The following is a 12,884-nucleotide window of genomic DNA, read 5'->3' as shown; positions in this document are numbered from 1 at the left end:
GTGGAAGTGTGACTCAGCAGTGTCTTTTTAAGTAGTTTTTCCAAATTAGTTGGGTATTTTTGTCTGTGGCCAAAAGGTGAGAGAGGGAAGGGTCTTACATCCCCCAGTATCAAACACTTCCATTTCCTCCTCTGGAGATGTGGTGTTTTCATCCTGCTGCCTCAAGAGCTTTGCCCAAGGAGTTTGCCCAGTTGGAGGCAAACCTTGAGGGTGCTTGAGGGAGGCACGTCACCATTTGAGTGTGCAGCTGTGCACAGTTTTAGTCACACACAACAGCAACACATACTGTCTGAGGGATACAGCGGTCTGCTCAGCTTTCCTCAAGGTGTGTTTGTCAAGCTGCTTGGGCAGAGATTAACTCCTCTTTACTGTTGCAGAGCCAGAGTCCCCTGAGACTGCCTGGCCTTTCTGCCTGCTCCGCACTGCAGCAAAAGCAATTGCCTGAAATGGTCTTGTCTTACCTTACAATTAAAACAGAATACCAAAAATAAAGCCCAAATAAAGTACCAAGTAAGTAAGTACAATACTGAAGTGAAAGTACCAACTCCTTTGTCACATTGCAGCTCCAGTGCTGCTGTAGCTTTCTGTGGTTCCTTTCAGAACCGTAAACCTAAAAAGCAATTTGAAACCAAAGCCCGCTTTTCATTTTATGCTGGCTGTACTTGGACGTGACTAATGTTGCTTTATACTCAGTGAAGGCAATCATTTGCCTAATTAAGGGCTTAAAGGACCATGCCCTTACTTTTTAAAAGACATTTATGAGTGTGCACGGAGTTTAAATTGACTTTGTGACTGTTATTTCTGCATTCCACTTTCATCTTATTGACAAGTGTTTTATCATCTGCAGCACCAGAGATATTACGGGGATGTGCCTACGGCCCTGAGGTGGACATGTGGTCGCTGGGGATTATCACCTACATCCTGTAAGTGCCATGGAGTGGTTAATTTGTGAGCACCCATAGGTTTTTATGACATTATGAGCTGTGCCGTTGGAAAACACAAGATCATGAACTTAATTAATTATGATATTCCTAATCTTATTTCAGTAAGTCAAATCCTGGTGGAGCATGGCAAAACACTCAGGTTATATATTTGATAAATAACACTTCTTCCTGAACAGCAGCAAGGTCTGCACAGAATCATGCTGTTAATGTGAATGAATAGCAGCAAAGCTGCTGAAAGCAAAAGTACAAGCATACGAGTGTCAGAAAACATCATATATTTTTTTTCTCATTCTCACAAACTGTGAGATATACTATGATCCTAAGTAGCTTCTCAACTACAGATGGGGCAGGGTGCTTGCAGTAGTTTCACAGTGCCTGTTAATATTCCCAAATGCAGCTGCCCCGTCTGTGTCAGCCACAGACACTGCAGCATCAGTGTTGCTGTCTCACAGCATCTCAGCCAAGAGGCAGGGAACAGCCCTGGACTCTCTGTCTGCAAATCAGTCCAATGGGTTAAATGATTAATATTGAAGCATTCCACTTCTTACAAAATAACCAGAGCCACTGTTGACAGAGGACTGTGAGCGATGCTGGCCATACATATTTTAAACAGTTGAAGTTGCAACTGTACACCAAAATTTTCAAACAGTTGTGTCCAACAGTAGGCACTTGTGTCTGCATCTTTATATGGCTAGTCCTAATTCAATTGGTAAGCATTGTAATTATTTTATTGTATTGATGGAATCTTTCAAAGGAAGATTTTTGAGAAGGGAAAATTGTACCTGATGTATCGACACTTCTCTTTATGGGAGAATAAATAACTTCATTTATTTCCTTGGCAACACTAATGCTAAGCTAGCTTGTGTACTTGTATACAATACTTGCAGGATGCCTTTTATGTGAAGAAAATGGGATTTTACACATATACATTAAAGATATGGAGGATTTTATACACCTGGGCCATTTTCTTTCCCCTTCTAGGACTCATTATGTCTTTTGCAAAGAATTATATTTTCTAGAGTTTATACTAAAAGTACTTGTAAGGATGCATAAACACTCTGATGGAAATATCAGAAAACATCTTTTGCTCTGTACACAAGCATCAAATAAGTCACAGGTCTTCTTTTGGGTGCCTGTAAATAATAGGCTACAATATTCCTATTTGCCACTTTGTCATCTGCTCCTTTTAAAATGTGAATCTTTGTCTCAAGGCCTGGTTCAAGTCTGTAGAAGATCACATCTCAGATATTGCCTGCCAGGTGATCATTTCTCATCAGTTCTAGTGGTCCATGCGTGGCAGAGAGATGTGAAATTTGCCAGCAGGGCTGTCTCTGTGATTGGAAAGGTGCCTTTTGTTGTCCCTTTACAAAGATACCCAGATTAAGCCATGGGCTTGCCTGGTTGTTCAACAACTGGGGGACAGCTGTTGTACTTGAAACTGAGAGCCTTCCCTAAGCAGAACTTGCTTTCAAGTGTAGGAGAGCTCCAAGTGAGAACATCCAGCAAATTCCTATTTGAATATATGGAGTGGCATTTGCTATATGCAGCCTTTCAAAACCTTCCAGCTGTTCAGGAGGTGCTCCCAAGCCACGTTAAAACTCTTCACTGGTGTAAACACAAGCGTGTGAGCTCCTGTTCTGGGACACCGCCAGTACAGATACTCCTCTATTTCCTCCTTCTCTTCCTCTCTTCCTCCCCTCTCAAAATCCAGTTTGACCTGTGGGAGCAAGCCAGGCAAAAAGAGTGCTAGTTAAATCCACTTGGCCAGCTCCTCCATTTAGCTTTAATAATACCCCACATTTAAAAGTCTTCTACTGAGTGCAAAGCTTTGTAGGTCAACATTTCTGATGGGTTAGAAGCTGAGATCAGAAAGGTACATGTACAGTAACTAATTGATTAATCCTGCAGCCTAAAGGACAGTGTTACATGTCTCAGTCTCATCGTTTAGTAGAGGGAATGCACTTATGTACAGTCAAAAAAATACATTGTTGTATATGCCTCCAAAATAGAGTGGATTTAAGAGTGAGCTACCACGCTACAGAAGACATGTGCATAAAACTGTATCTTCTCACCAATACAAAGTCGACTTACCATGTGATTAAGAAAAACTTTGGAACATATTTTGACTGAACAATTATTCCTGAGGCAAATTATATTAAGGCCTACTGATGATAACTGTCATAACTCCAAGGAAGCCACATTTATAGTTTTAACAGCAAAGAGGACCAGTCCTTTTGTATTCCTGCAGCAGGTTAGAAATGCTACTGCACATTTGAGATGCAGATAGTGGTCAACAAATACAGAGGCTTTGCCTGTAGTCAAAATTGCATGGATTTAATTAAAGGTGTTTTTTTACTAGCTTACTTAAAAGGGCACAAAACACTGTCTGGTCATTTCTAATTGTTTTGAAGCTGTTTACACTGATTTTTCTTTATTTGGTAAGTAATTGATTTAAAATGAACCAGCATAATCCTGGTTTAAATGAAATCAAGAGCAGCCATGCTGGGTCTTACCCTGGTTTAATTTATCTAATTTGAAATCACACCTCTAGTTTTATTCATCTAACCTGTCTGCTGAAATGAAATTTTATTTAGGTAGAAGCGTATCCACAGAAATTGTTAATAAGACAGCAACAGGTGATAGTAGTGAGTTACAATGAAAATATTTTTAGGAGTAAATAGAGGCTCACTTAGAAGGCTTCCAACAGAGTCACAGCAAGCCTTAAGCATGGTCTCACTGTATGTCATCAGTTTCCTGGTATCCAGAAGCCAGTTTTGGCTGAAATAGTTATTGGCCCAAGCTCAGAAATGGTGGTGGGAGAGGCAGGCAAACAGGAGGGGAGCAGCAGAAGGACTGTGACTGGCTCCCACCTACAGAAGCACGCAGTATTTGAAGGCTGGATCCTTATGTTTTAACCCATCTCTGCCAGACTTGGAAATTAATAACACACCCAGAATGTGCTTACAGGAAGGTTTTCTCCTTTTCAGCAGTGCAAAGTGATGCAGCTGTTCCACCCACAGCTACACACCACTCTCAAAAACACATTTCTTCCTTGAATATCTGTTTCCTTTCTCTGGACAGTAAGAACTGATTTGGTTTAAAAATATAAAACCAAGTTAAAACATAAGGTTAAATTTTCTAGATTTGTTGCTGTCTTGTTCTTTATGGTCTGGTGTTCTTTTCCTGTCATCATCTCATTGCTTGTTGCGTTTTCTGGAGGCAGAGTAGCAGATAGACTTCCTGTTCAGCTCAGAACACGTACTGGTTGAATAGGGAGTTCACTTCAAAACATCTGATTACATGTGCAGGCATGATTAAAGTGCAATGAAGCGACAAAAAAGGACATTATATAAATGGAAACCACTTATATGAGTTTGCTTTCCCTAGGGGCAGCAGTGTGGATCTGTGTCAGAATCTGTGTTATTCAATATATTCATAAATGCAGTCATTAGTGAGATTACAAAATTTTTTGATAATATGTAGGTTACCTAAGTAAAGATGAGGGCTGGTTATTAAAACCTGCTAAAGGTTTCTACATTTTGTGGATGATAGGATGAAAGAACGTACAGCAATGAACTTAATCAAAAAACAGTCCTAACTGGACACATTAAAACTGGACATAAAAACTTCTGACTTCACAGGTAAAATGTGGTTCCTCAGCTAATTCCTATCTCTCGGGAAAGAGTTACAGGGATTCTCATAATTTCTCTATGGACATGTTAACTCTGTGCTGTAAACAATCCAAAAAAGCAGATCCAAGGTCAAGAATTGTTAGCACAGGAATGGAGATTAAAATATTAAAATTATCCTAATTTGCAACTCCGTGGTGTGCCCACGCTGAACGGTGTTTGCACCCACTTCAAAAGGACACACAGCTGGAGAAGACTCACAGAAGAGAGCAGAGATGAGCAAAGTTTCAGACTGAGGAATGACTAAATAGTCCAAGGGACTTCAGCCTGAGACCAGCAGAGCATAGAGCTGCTAGAAAATACTTAATGGCGTGTGGACGGTAAACAGATATCAACTGTTGCATGGCTACTCTTATGTTAAGTCTCCATATTAATAGTTCCAATTACAGACCTGTGAAAATGGAAAATTTACAATTTGATCAGCCTTTCCCAGTGCTTATGAATGCTTATGACCACATTTTGCTGTGCTCTGTAGAATTAGGAGTTCATAAGTACATCCAGGTCTGGTTTCCCAAAGTGGAGTACACAACACAAAGCAGGGAAAGATAATACCAGGAATTGTTTCTAACAGCCCAAGACTAATTAATCTTTGATGAATTTCTTTCTTTTTTATCCTTGCAGACTTTGTGGCTTTGAACCATTTTATGATGAAAGGGGAGATCAGTACATGTTTAAGAGAATCTTGAACTGTGAATATGACTTTGTGTCCCCCTGGTGGGATGACGTGTCTCTGAATGCCAAGGATTTAGTAAGTAAAGCAAAAATGAGACTAGAGTATCTTTGCTGATACATATTTGGCTAGTATCAGTTCCAGTGAGAAAGAGAGTCCGTTTTGGGGTGGGGACAGGATAATTGGTTAATTAATTGTTCATGTGGCTACTTGCTTTTCTTCTTCTTATCTCTGGTATATTATGGTGCTGTTAAATATCCCCTGTTAGTCCAGTGCTGTAATTTTGTACTCAGACCCAAGGATGTTCAGGCCCTTCTGTGAACTAAGCCACAGACCATTGGCAGCTGTCACAGTGTTCATGTATGCCTGCCTTTCATGATAGCTATGAGGTGTTTCATCGTTCCTCTTTACAGGGCAACACCTTCAGGGAAACGTAGAAACAAGCCATATATTTTGTGCAGTTTTCAAGTCTGAACTTTGGAGGAAGAAAATAAAAAGGAATGAAGCCCCCCTCCCCCTCTTTTGCTGCCAGCCTTTTGCTGTCCATTTAAGCTTTTTCTCAGTAGATGAGGAAAGACTCATTACTTTTAAATGTGGTCCATTAACAAAATGCAAGGCCTGGCGTGCTATCTGCACTGTATTCCTTTATTACTTGATAAAGTAAATTGGATCCAGAAGACACTGATCTGAAAAGGTAGGTATGCTTGAGTTTGATTTTTAGTCAACGATAACTTGCACAATTCAGTTATTTCATTAGCACTGAAGACACAAATGCTCAGTTCCATATTACTTATACAAACCATACTATAAAATACTACATAATTAGTGTTTGTGAAGTACTTCCGGATGTCTCAAACAGAAAAACTGTAGAAGTTCAAACTACTTTTTTGTTATTATATTAGATGTGAAGTTTTTCTAACTTCAAAAAATATTTACTGCCTTCTGTCATCAAAACCCAGATAAACAGCAGCCTGCAGCAAAGATGCTTGTTTATTGTATACAGAGAGCTTTGGTCCAAACCAGTCCCTACTGTTTTGCTACAGTAAAGCTCAGAGTTTCTGGTTTGAACACTGTACAGCAAGTTGTAGATAAGGATGAAGCCCGTGGCGCTAAAAACCCATGCTGTGGACAGTTCTTATGTGTTCAGTTGAAGTTATTTGCTTAACTTGACCTCTTCTTTGGATGCACAGCGGGTATTCATCACGATGCCTGTTCTCCTGCACCCATTTCAGGGCACTGTCTTTCTTTAATAGCTCTTTTCAGGGAAATTTCAGAGAGCCCTATAGTGAGTCCTTCCCTCACACTTGTGCACGTAGCAGTAGTGGAGCCCTGTGCCGTCACTTGCACTCTGCTCTGTGTGCAGTCAGGAGAGTTGTGTAGGTGCAGCTCTGCTAAGTACCATCTGTACCTTCTTTACTCCATCCTCACCCTTATTTTTTTTAAAACACCACTTGTCCAGACATATAGCAAAACCCATGAAATGCAGCTTGACTGGACACACTTTGTACCCAGCAGTTTGTACCATCTCCACTCCCAGGGGTATGTCTGCAGTGCCTTGTTCCCAGAAATGTCCTACTGTTATGTTTGGAGAGGTGCAGCTTCCCTGGTCTCAGTAACAGAAAGAATGGCATAAACAGCATTAGTTTCAGAGTGGGCTAAGAGACAAATACTTGTACAGTACTTTTTAGTTCATGTGTACATGAGGTTTTATGGTGACTGAAAGAAACATTTAATTTGTGATGTGCCTGGCAGTGACTGCATTGGTACAAGTCCGCATGAGTTGCATACACTAGAATTTAAACTTTCTAATGCAGTTTAAACCTTGTCCAAATCCAAAAGTGGGGTTACTGCTAAGGGAACTGCCTGGCTGGGGGTATTTTGAGAATCTCTTAGGGTTTATGTGACAATGCAGACATACAACAGCCTATGGCAGATACAGGCCAGCTGCACTGGTACATACTCTTACAAATGTTGGTAACCGGCTGATTTTTTTTCTCCTCTCTTCCCCCTTCATGGCTGTCTTATTCAGATGTTATTTATGGAGGACCAATAAATGACAGAAACAAAATATGTGCAAAGACCTGAATGCAAATTCTTGTCGGTTTCTTAGAATGTGTTTCACTAAGGTGCTTCCCAAACCAAGACCAAAGCCCCAAAATACAAAGCTCAGTAAATGTAAATGAAGAATAAGGTTAACAGTCTTTTGTATTTCTTCCTTGTGATGCAGGTTAAAAAGTTGATTGTTTTGGACCCCAAGAAACGCCTCACCACTCTACAGGCTTTGCAGCACCCATGGGTCACAGGGAAGGCAGCAAACTTTGCACATATGGACAATGCACAAAAGAAACTTCAAGAATTCAATGCCCGGCGTAAACTTAAGGCAAGTCTCTGGACATAGTCTCTGTTTTGGCTATGAAAACATGCAATTAAACTAGTAGCCTTACAGAAAACTTGCACGCTTTGCAGTACAACATTCCATAGTGGTATGGAATCTTTTTGTTCAAGATGACTGAGGAAGATGAAAAAGTTGAAGCTGATTTAGTTGATGTCTGCAGCCAAACAAATAAAAATGTGTGAGGTTGATCGAAAACTCTATCTACACAGACAGAATTGCTGAGAATGTACACAGCTTTTGCAAATTCCTTACCTTCCTTCCTTCCTTCTTTCCTTTCTTCCCTTCTTCCTTCCTTGCTTCTGTCCATCCATCTGTCCTGTATTGCTTGCACATCCTTAGAGTATTGACCACAAAGAACAAAATCTGAGTAGTTTCTTCATGAGCATCCATAAATCTGGAAGATATCTAATCTACTATAGCATATTGATCTGTAAGCCACCCTCAGTTTCTATACCTATCAATACAAAGCAGGAACTTAAGCCATCTTTCTGTATGATCTAGAGTCAACATTTCAGATGTGTAGGTCCATAAAATGTGTGGGTTGAGATTAACAGGTCCAAAACATGCATTTCCAGGTACCTCTGAGAGCAAATGTGCAACAGCATTCTTCATCTGGAAATTAAGCACTGCAAGGCAGGAGTGTGGGTGGGACCCGTGTGGAAAATAACATTAGGTTTTGAGTCACCAGTATGTTCCTTTACCATGCAGTCTACATATCTACCATGGGAAGAAGCAGGGAAACATTTTTTAGGTGCAGACAGCAGGCAGCTGGGCATCTAACTGACATAACATCAGGAAACTTTCTTCTCCCCTAATCCCTTCTTCAGTTGTTAAAGATTTGTGTCTGCTTAGGAGAGACTTCCAGGGATACTTCAGCACAGAAATTATTACCAACAGCTACAGTGAAGCTGCCCTTGTAGCCCTGGGGAATAAAAATAAAAAGTATCTTGTCTGAGAGCTTTAGAACCCCCATGCAAAACCAAATTCCCAAACAATGACCCTTAACTTTTTTTTGCTCATTTTTTTTCAGTATTATTACTGAAATTTCAGGGAACTGCGACAGAGGATCTCTACAGGGCAAAGAAAAAAGTTTTGTCATTTAACAAAGGTCTCAGACACTGTAGATATAATTCACAGTGATGCTTTGCCCATGCAGAACTGACTAGATGTGTCTATTAACATTGTTCTCTTCAGAAAGATTTCTGTAGCCTTACAGCAGGATTTCTGTGTATTCATTGAAGATGCCATGCAATGTTGTTATATCAAAATGATTTCAGAGCATCAGCAGAGTCATAAATTTCATTATTTCTGAGTGAGCTATTACATTCCCTGACCAGGAGATCACAAAGAAATGTTCTTTTCCTCACCTCTGTATGTGTGTTTTTTCAGGCAATAAAACTCTTCAAGGCAAGGGCTAAGATAACTGTTTTAATGTGTGTCTTCCTTTTCTAACATTTTATGTGATATGAGAGCCTATCCCCAAAATTTATATATACACACAGGAAGTTGCCTGTACGCTCTGCACCATTGTGCTTGGTATACGCAATAGTGCAGTAGTGATAAATATCGTTTCTCTTTGTGAACTTTTCATGGAATAATCAGTGATAATACTGTTATTATTATGATAGAAGATAGATAACTTTCTTTTTGCCACCTAACTTCAACACAGGAGACCTGAAGTAGTTTCTAAAAAAACCCACAGCATGTGCAGCTGAAAAAAAACCTCTGTTCATGTTGGCCAACTTGTAACCTTGTGAAAGCAGCAATTTTAAACCTCAGTCCGGTATTTCAGGTGGCCTTCTAAATCTGTCCAGGCCCAGACAGGTATCTGAATGTGATATTACCATGAAGACTAAATGCAGTTATGTCCCCTAACGGGACGATGCTAAGGCTGCAGTGCTGACAGACCATGTCCTTTAAGGAATGTTTGCTTGATCCTCTTTTTCTCAGGCTGCAGTAAAAGCTGTGGTGGCATCAACTCGCCTCGGCAGCGCCAGCAGTCACAGTGCGCACGACAGCAACAAGCCCAGCCGTAACCCGTCTCCTGTCCATGACAGCAAACCCGAAGAGAAACCCACTCAGGAAGCTGAAGCAGCTCCAGAAGAAATGTCTTAGGTCAACGTGCTTCCTTGTTTCAGCTGAGATCTGTCATTTCATACACCAGCTAACTTGTCATTCAGCAAGAGAGATTCGTAAGCTTGGCCTCTCTGGTTCTGCTTTGGGGTGCCAAATGCACTGGCTGGTGATCCTACCTTCAATGCATGTGACTGCTTATGAAAATAGTAAACTGTTCCATAAGGCATGTCATGGAAACAGTGTTATTTGCAGTAATACCGGCAGGTGAAAACATGGGGATGAATAACTACCTACCATAATGCATATATTTCATATACATCTATCCAGTGTTTCTAGATGGCATTTGAAACAAAATACTATTTAATTTGTTTTTATGGAAGTAAGCGTCTTCTGTATGTTGTGAGTGTCTTTGAACTGCTTCCTTCCAGATTCATAGTTCTGCAGCAGATGAAATGGAAGGAAATACCAAGCCAATGCTTTTAAAACTCATGTACGAAATAATGCTTTTTATCTGTAAAATTCAAAAAGTATTTGGGGATTTATATGCAAAAAACATTCCACTACTTCTGGGAAGCAATTGAAATGTTAGTTCCACTGAGCATGAAAATGTACGTTCCTCAAGCTTGTGTGGAGAATGCCTTATTCTGACTTTTGCTGTTTATATACAGTATTTTAATGACAAACAAAATTACTCAGATTTCTGCCATTTCATTCTCTAGTAAAGTGTTAGCAAAACAAAAGGATAGACTAAAAGAGGATTAGAGTAGATGCAAATTTTTGAAATACCATTGTATTTATTCATTAATTTCTAAACTGTGCAGCTAGAAGACATTTTTATAGGGCCTAAGGGAATAATCTGCAATTATACAAGTTGTAAATGCTTGAAAGAAGCTATTCCACAACTTGATGTTGCTCTGGGGAAACACTTATACAAGGTCTGGGAGCAAGCAGTATAATCTAGTTGCTTCGCAGATAGTTTAACCTCATGAGTAACCAGTTCCCACTTGTCATCATAATTAGTCCAGATTTTCCTAACAAAGGACCTCTCTTGTAAAGTGATCCACCAGCGCAGATCTTGCATCTACCCAGAGCTCCTGTGTCTTAAGTTAAAAGCTGTGTGCATGGATCAGCTTGCAAAATTAAGGTCAGGCTCTTCAGCTATCTTGATTTTTTTATTGAACATAACTGATAGGAATTCAAAAACTAACATGCATCAGTATGTATGACCATTTACATTTGTTTGTTACCACTTTGATAGCATGTGAATTTCATAATGTTATTGATATATTGCAGAAATGGCAAAAAAATCCTGATGTACAATGTCATTTGTGTCTGTTAAACTTTTTAATACTGATAGTTACCTAACACCCTAATACACTCAACATTCCTCTTTTGCTTTAATTGTTTTTATGTTAAGTTAGGCCTTGGACAACTTGCCTTGAAAAAATATACCAGCTACTGAAAAAGCAAGTCATTAATAAAACATTCAGTAGCTGCATTTCCTGATGAAATTAAAGGGTAATACAATGTTATTCTTATGGTAGGTTTGATAAATAAAATGTAATCTACATTAATACAAAAAGGAAGATTAAAGATACTGTCTTTACTAGGTGAGAATGCATGCTAATGAATGTATTGTACTTGAGATTTTTTATCCATTTCTTATGACTCTTTGAACTTGTACAAAAAGGTTTACTAATTAAGCGCGGTTGAAATTCAAAGTACATGCATCCATCCTTTTCCCCGGTGACACACTCTGAGGTCAGCTGAAACAGCTGGTGGGGGCATTGCAGCTGTGAACAGGCCAACAAGACACTTTTGCAGATTTTCCCTTGAAAACAAGTACAGTAAGACTAATCACTTTGGAGAAGGTGATAGGTACATCCACCTGTTTCACTTTTTACTGTCTTTCTTATCTCCTGTGAGGTGACTGCAGAAGAAATGCATTTCTCAGACACAGGTCTCTTCCCCTGGTTACAGCGGTGAAACCATCCGAGTTCGGTTGGTGCAGAGGTTTGATGGGAGAGGTTGGATTTCTGTAACATTTCCTCCTTCATTTGGGATAGTTGCTTCTAATCTGCAGAAGTGGAGCCAGCTGCACAGTCATTGTGCATCTACAAGTGCTTGAGCAGAAATATCTTCATCTGAGACGTGGTTTGTTGAGCTCAAAAGTAGTCCCAGCTGATTCTTAAAGTTATTCTTTGCTAAATTATACCATAACATATCATAAATATGAATTGATGCCATGCAACTGGAGACCTCTCTGTGACAGGAGGATCTCGGTGGCAGCTCAGTCTTGTGCATAAACACTCTGGGGCTTCAGTTGTTTTTGCTTAGTTTTCTTTTATTATGCTCAATATGAAACAATCAGGATGTCTGTGCTGAATGAATTAGCAATACGTGACTCAGTAAAGTAATATGCCTGGCTTATGTATGACAGTACTATACAGAAGGAAGAGCAGCACTAGGGTGTATGCATGTAATTGAAGAAAGGAGTGTTACATGCATTGTTTTTGCCTGAAAAATCACATCCCGGTGGCATCTGCCATAATTCAGACTTGGGAGTGCAACACCAGTGTCTTACCATGACTGAAAAATATGAACACACCCAAACACTACTGGAGGTGGGCCAGTTCCAGATCTGCGGTTATAAACTAGGTAGAAAATTACTGATGCTCTTTTCTGTTGAAATCCTAAGCTTTAAGTTTTTAAAATGTTCAACATATTAGCAAACTCCTTCAAGAACAAAAGGGGGAACCTTGCCATCATTTTGAAGTATTTGAACTTAGCAAAACTTTTCCTTTAGAGGCAGATTATAGTATTAGCCAATTAAAGTGTAATATTTGAGAGCTAGGCTGAGGATCTGATGGCTGTTAAATGGCTAACAATGTCCTGCCTTTGCACAACAACAGGGTTTTTTACAGGTTCAGAAAGATTCACTCCAAAATAGAACAGATTTCCCATCATTTCCAACACTTTTGCTTGCAATTTTGTGGACGACACAGTAGATTGCACTTTATGAGCCCAGTGCTGGTTTGTTAGCTGAAGTTTGTACTTTGCATTTTGCAATCATGTTGTAAAGACATGGATACACCGTAATCAAACTTTTG

The 12,884-nt window shown here is 39.7% G+C and overlaps 1 protein-coding gene across 1 annotated transcript in view; it reads left to right on the top strand.

Moving 5' to 3' along the window:
• The window catches only part of CAMK4 (calcium/calmodulin dependent protein kinase IV), a 172,047-nt gene extending 160,691 nt beyond the window's left edge, over positions 1-11,356 (top strand). Inside the window, exons 9-12 of the mRNA XM_087742172.1 lie at positions 848-923; positions 5,255-5,381; positions 7,531-7,683; positions 9,649-11,356. Coding sequence (XP_087598298.1) covers positions 848-923; positions 5,255-5,381; positions 7,531-7,683; positions 9,649-9,813 — 521 coding nt within the window. The 3' untranslated portion in view covers positions 9,814-11,356. The remainder of the gene's footprint in view (positions 1-847; positions 924-5,254; positions 5,382-7,530; positions 7,684-9,648) is intronic.
• The last annotated feature ends 1,528 nt before the right edge of the window (positions 11,357-12,884 follow it).

The sequence above is a fragment of the Nipponia nippon genome, unplaced genomic scaffold (assembly GCF_047370975.1).
Source record: "Nipponia nippon isolate SJK-2023a ecotype South Korea unplaced genomic scaffold, ASM4737097v1 scaffold_8, whole genome shotgun sequence".
Lineage (NCBI taxonomy): Eukaryota > Metazoa > Chordata > Aves > Pelecaniformes > Threskiornithidae > Nipponia > Nipponia nippon.
The sequence above is the reverse complement of the archived record's forward strand: the minus strand, read 5'-3'. Positions and strand labels throughout refer to the sequence as shown.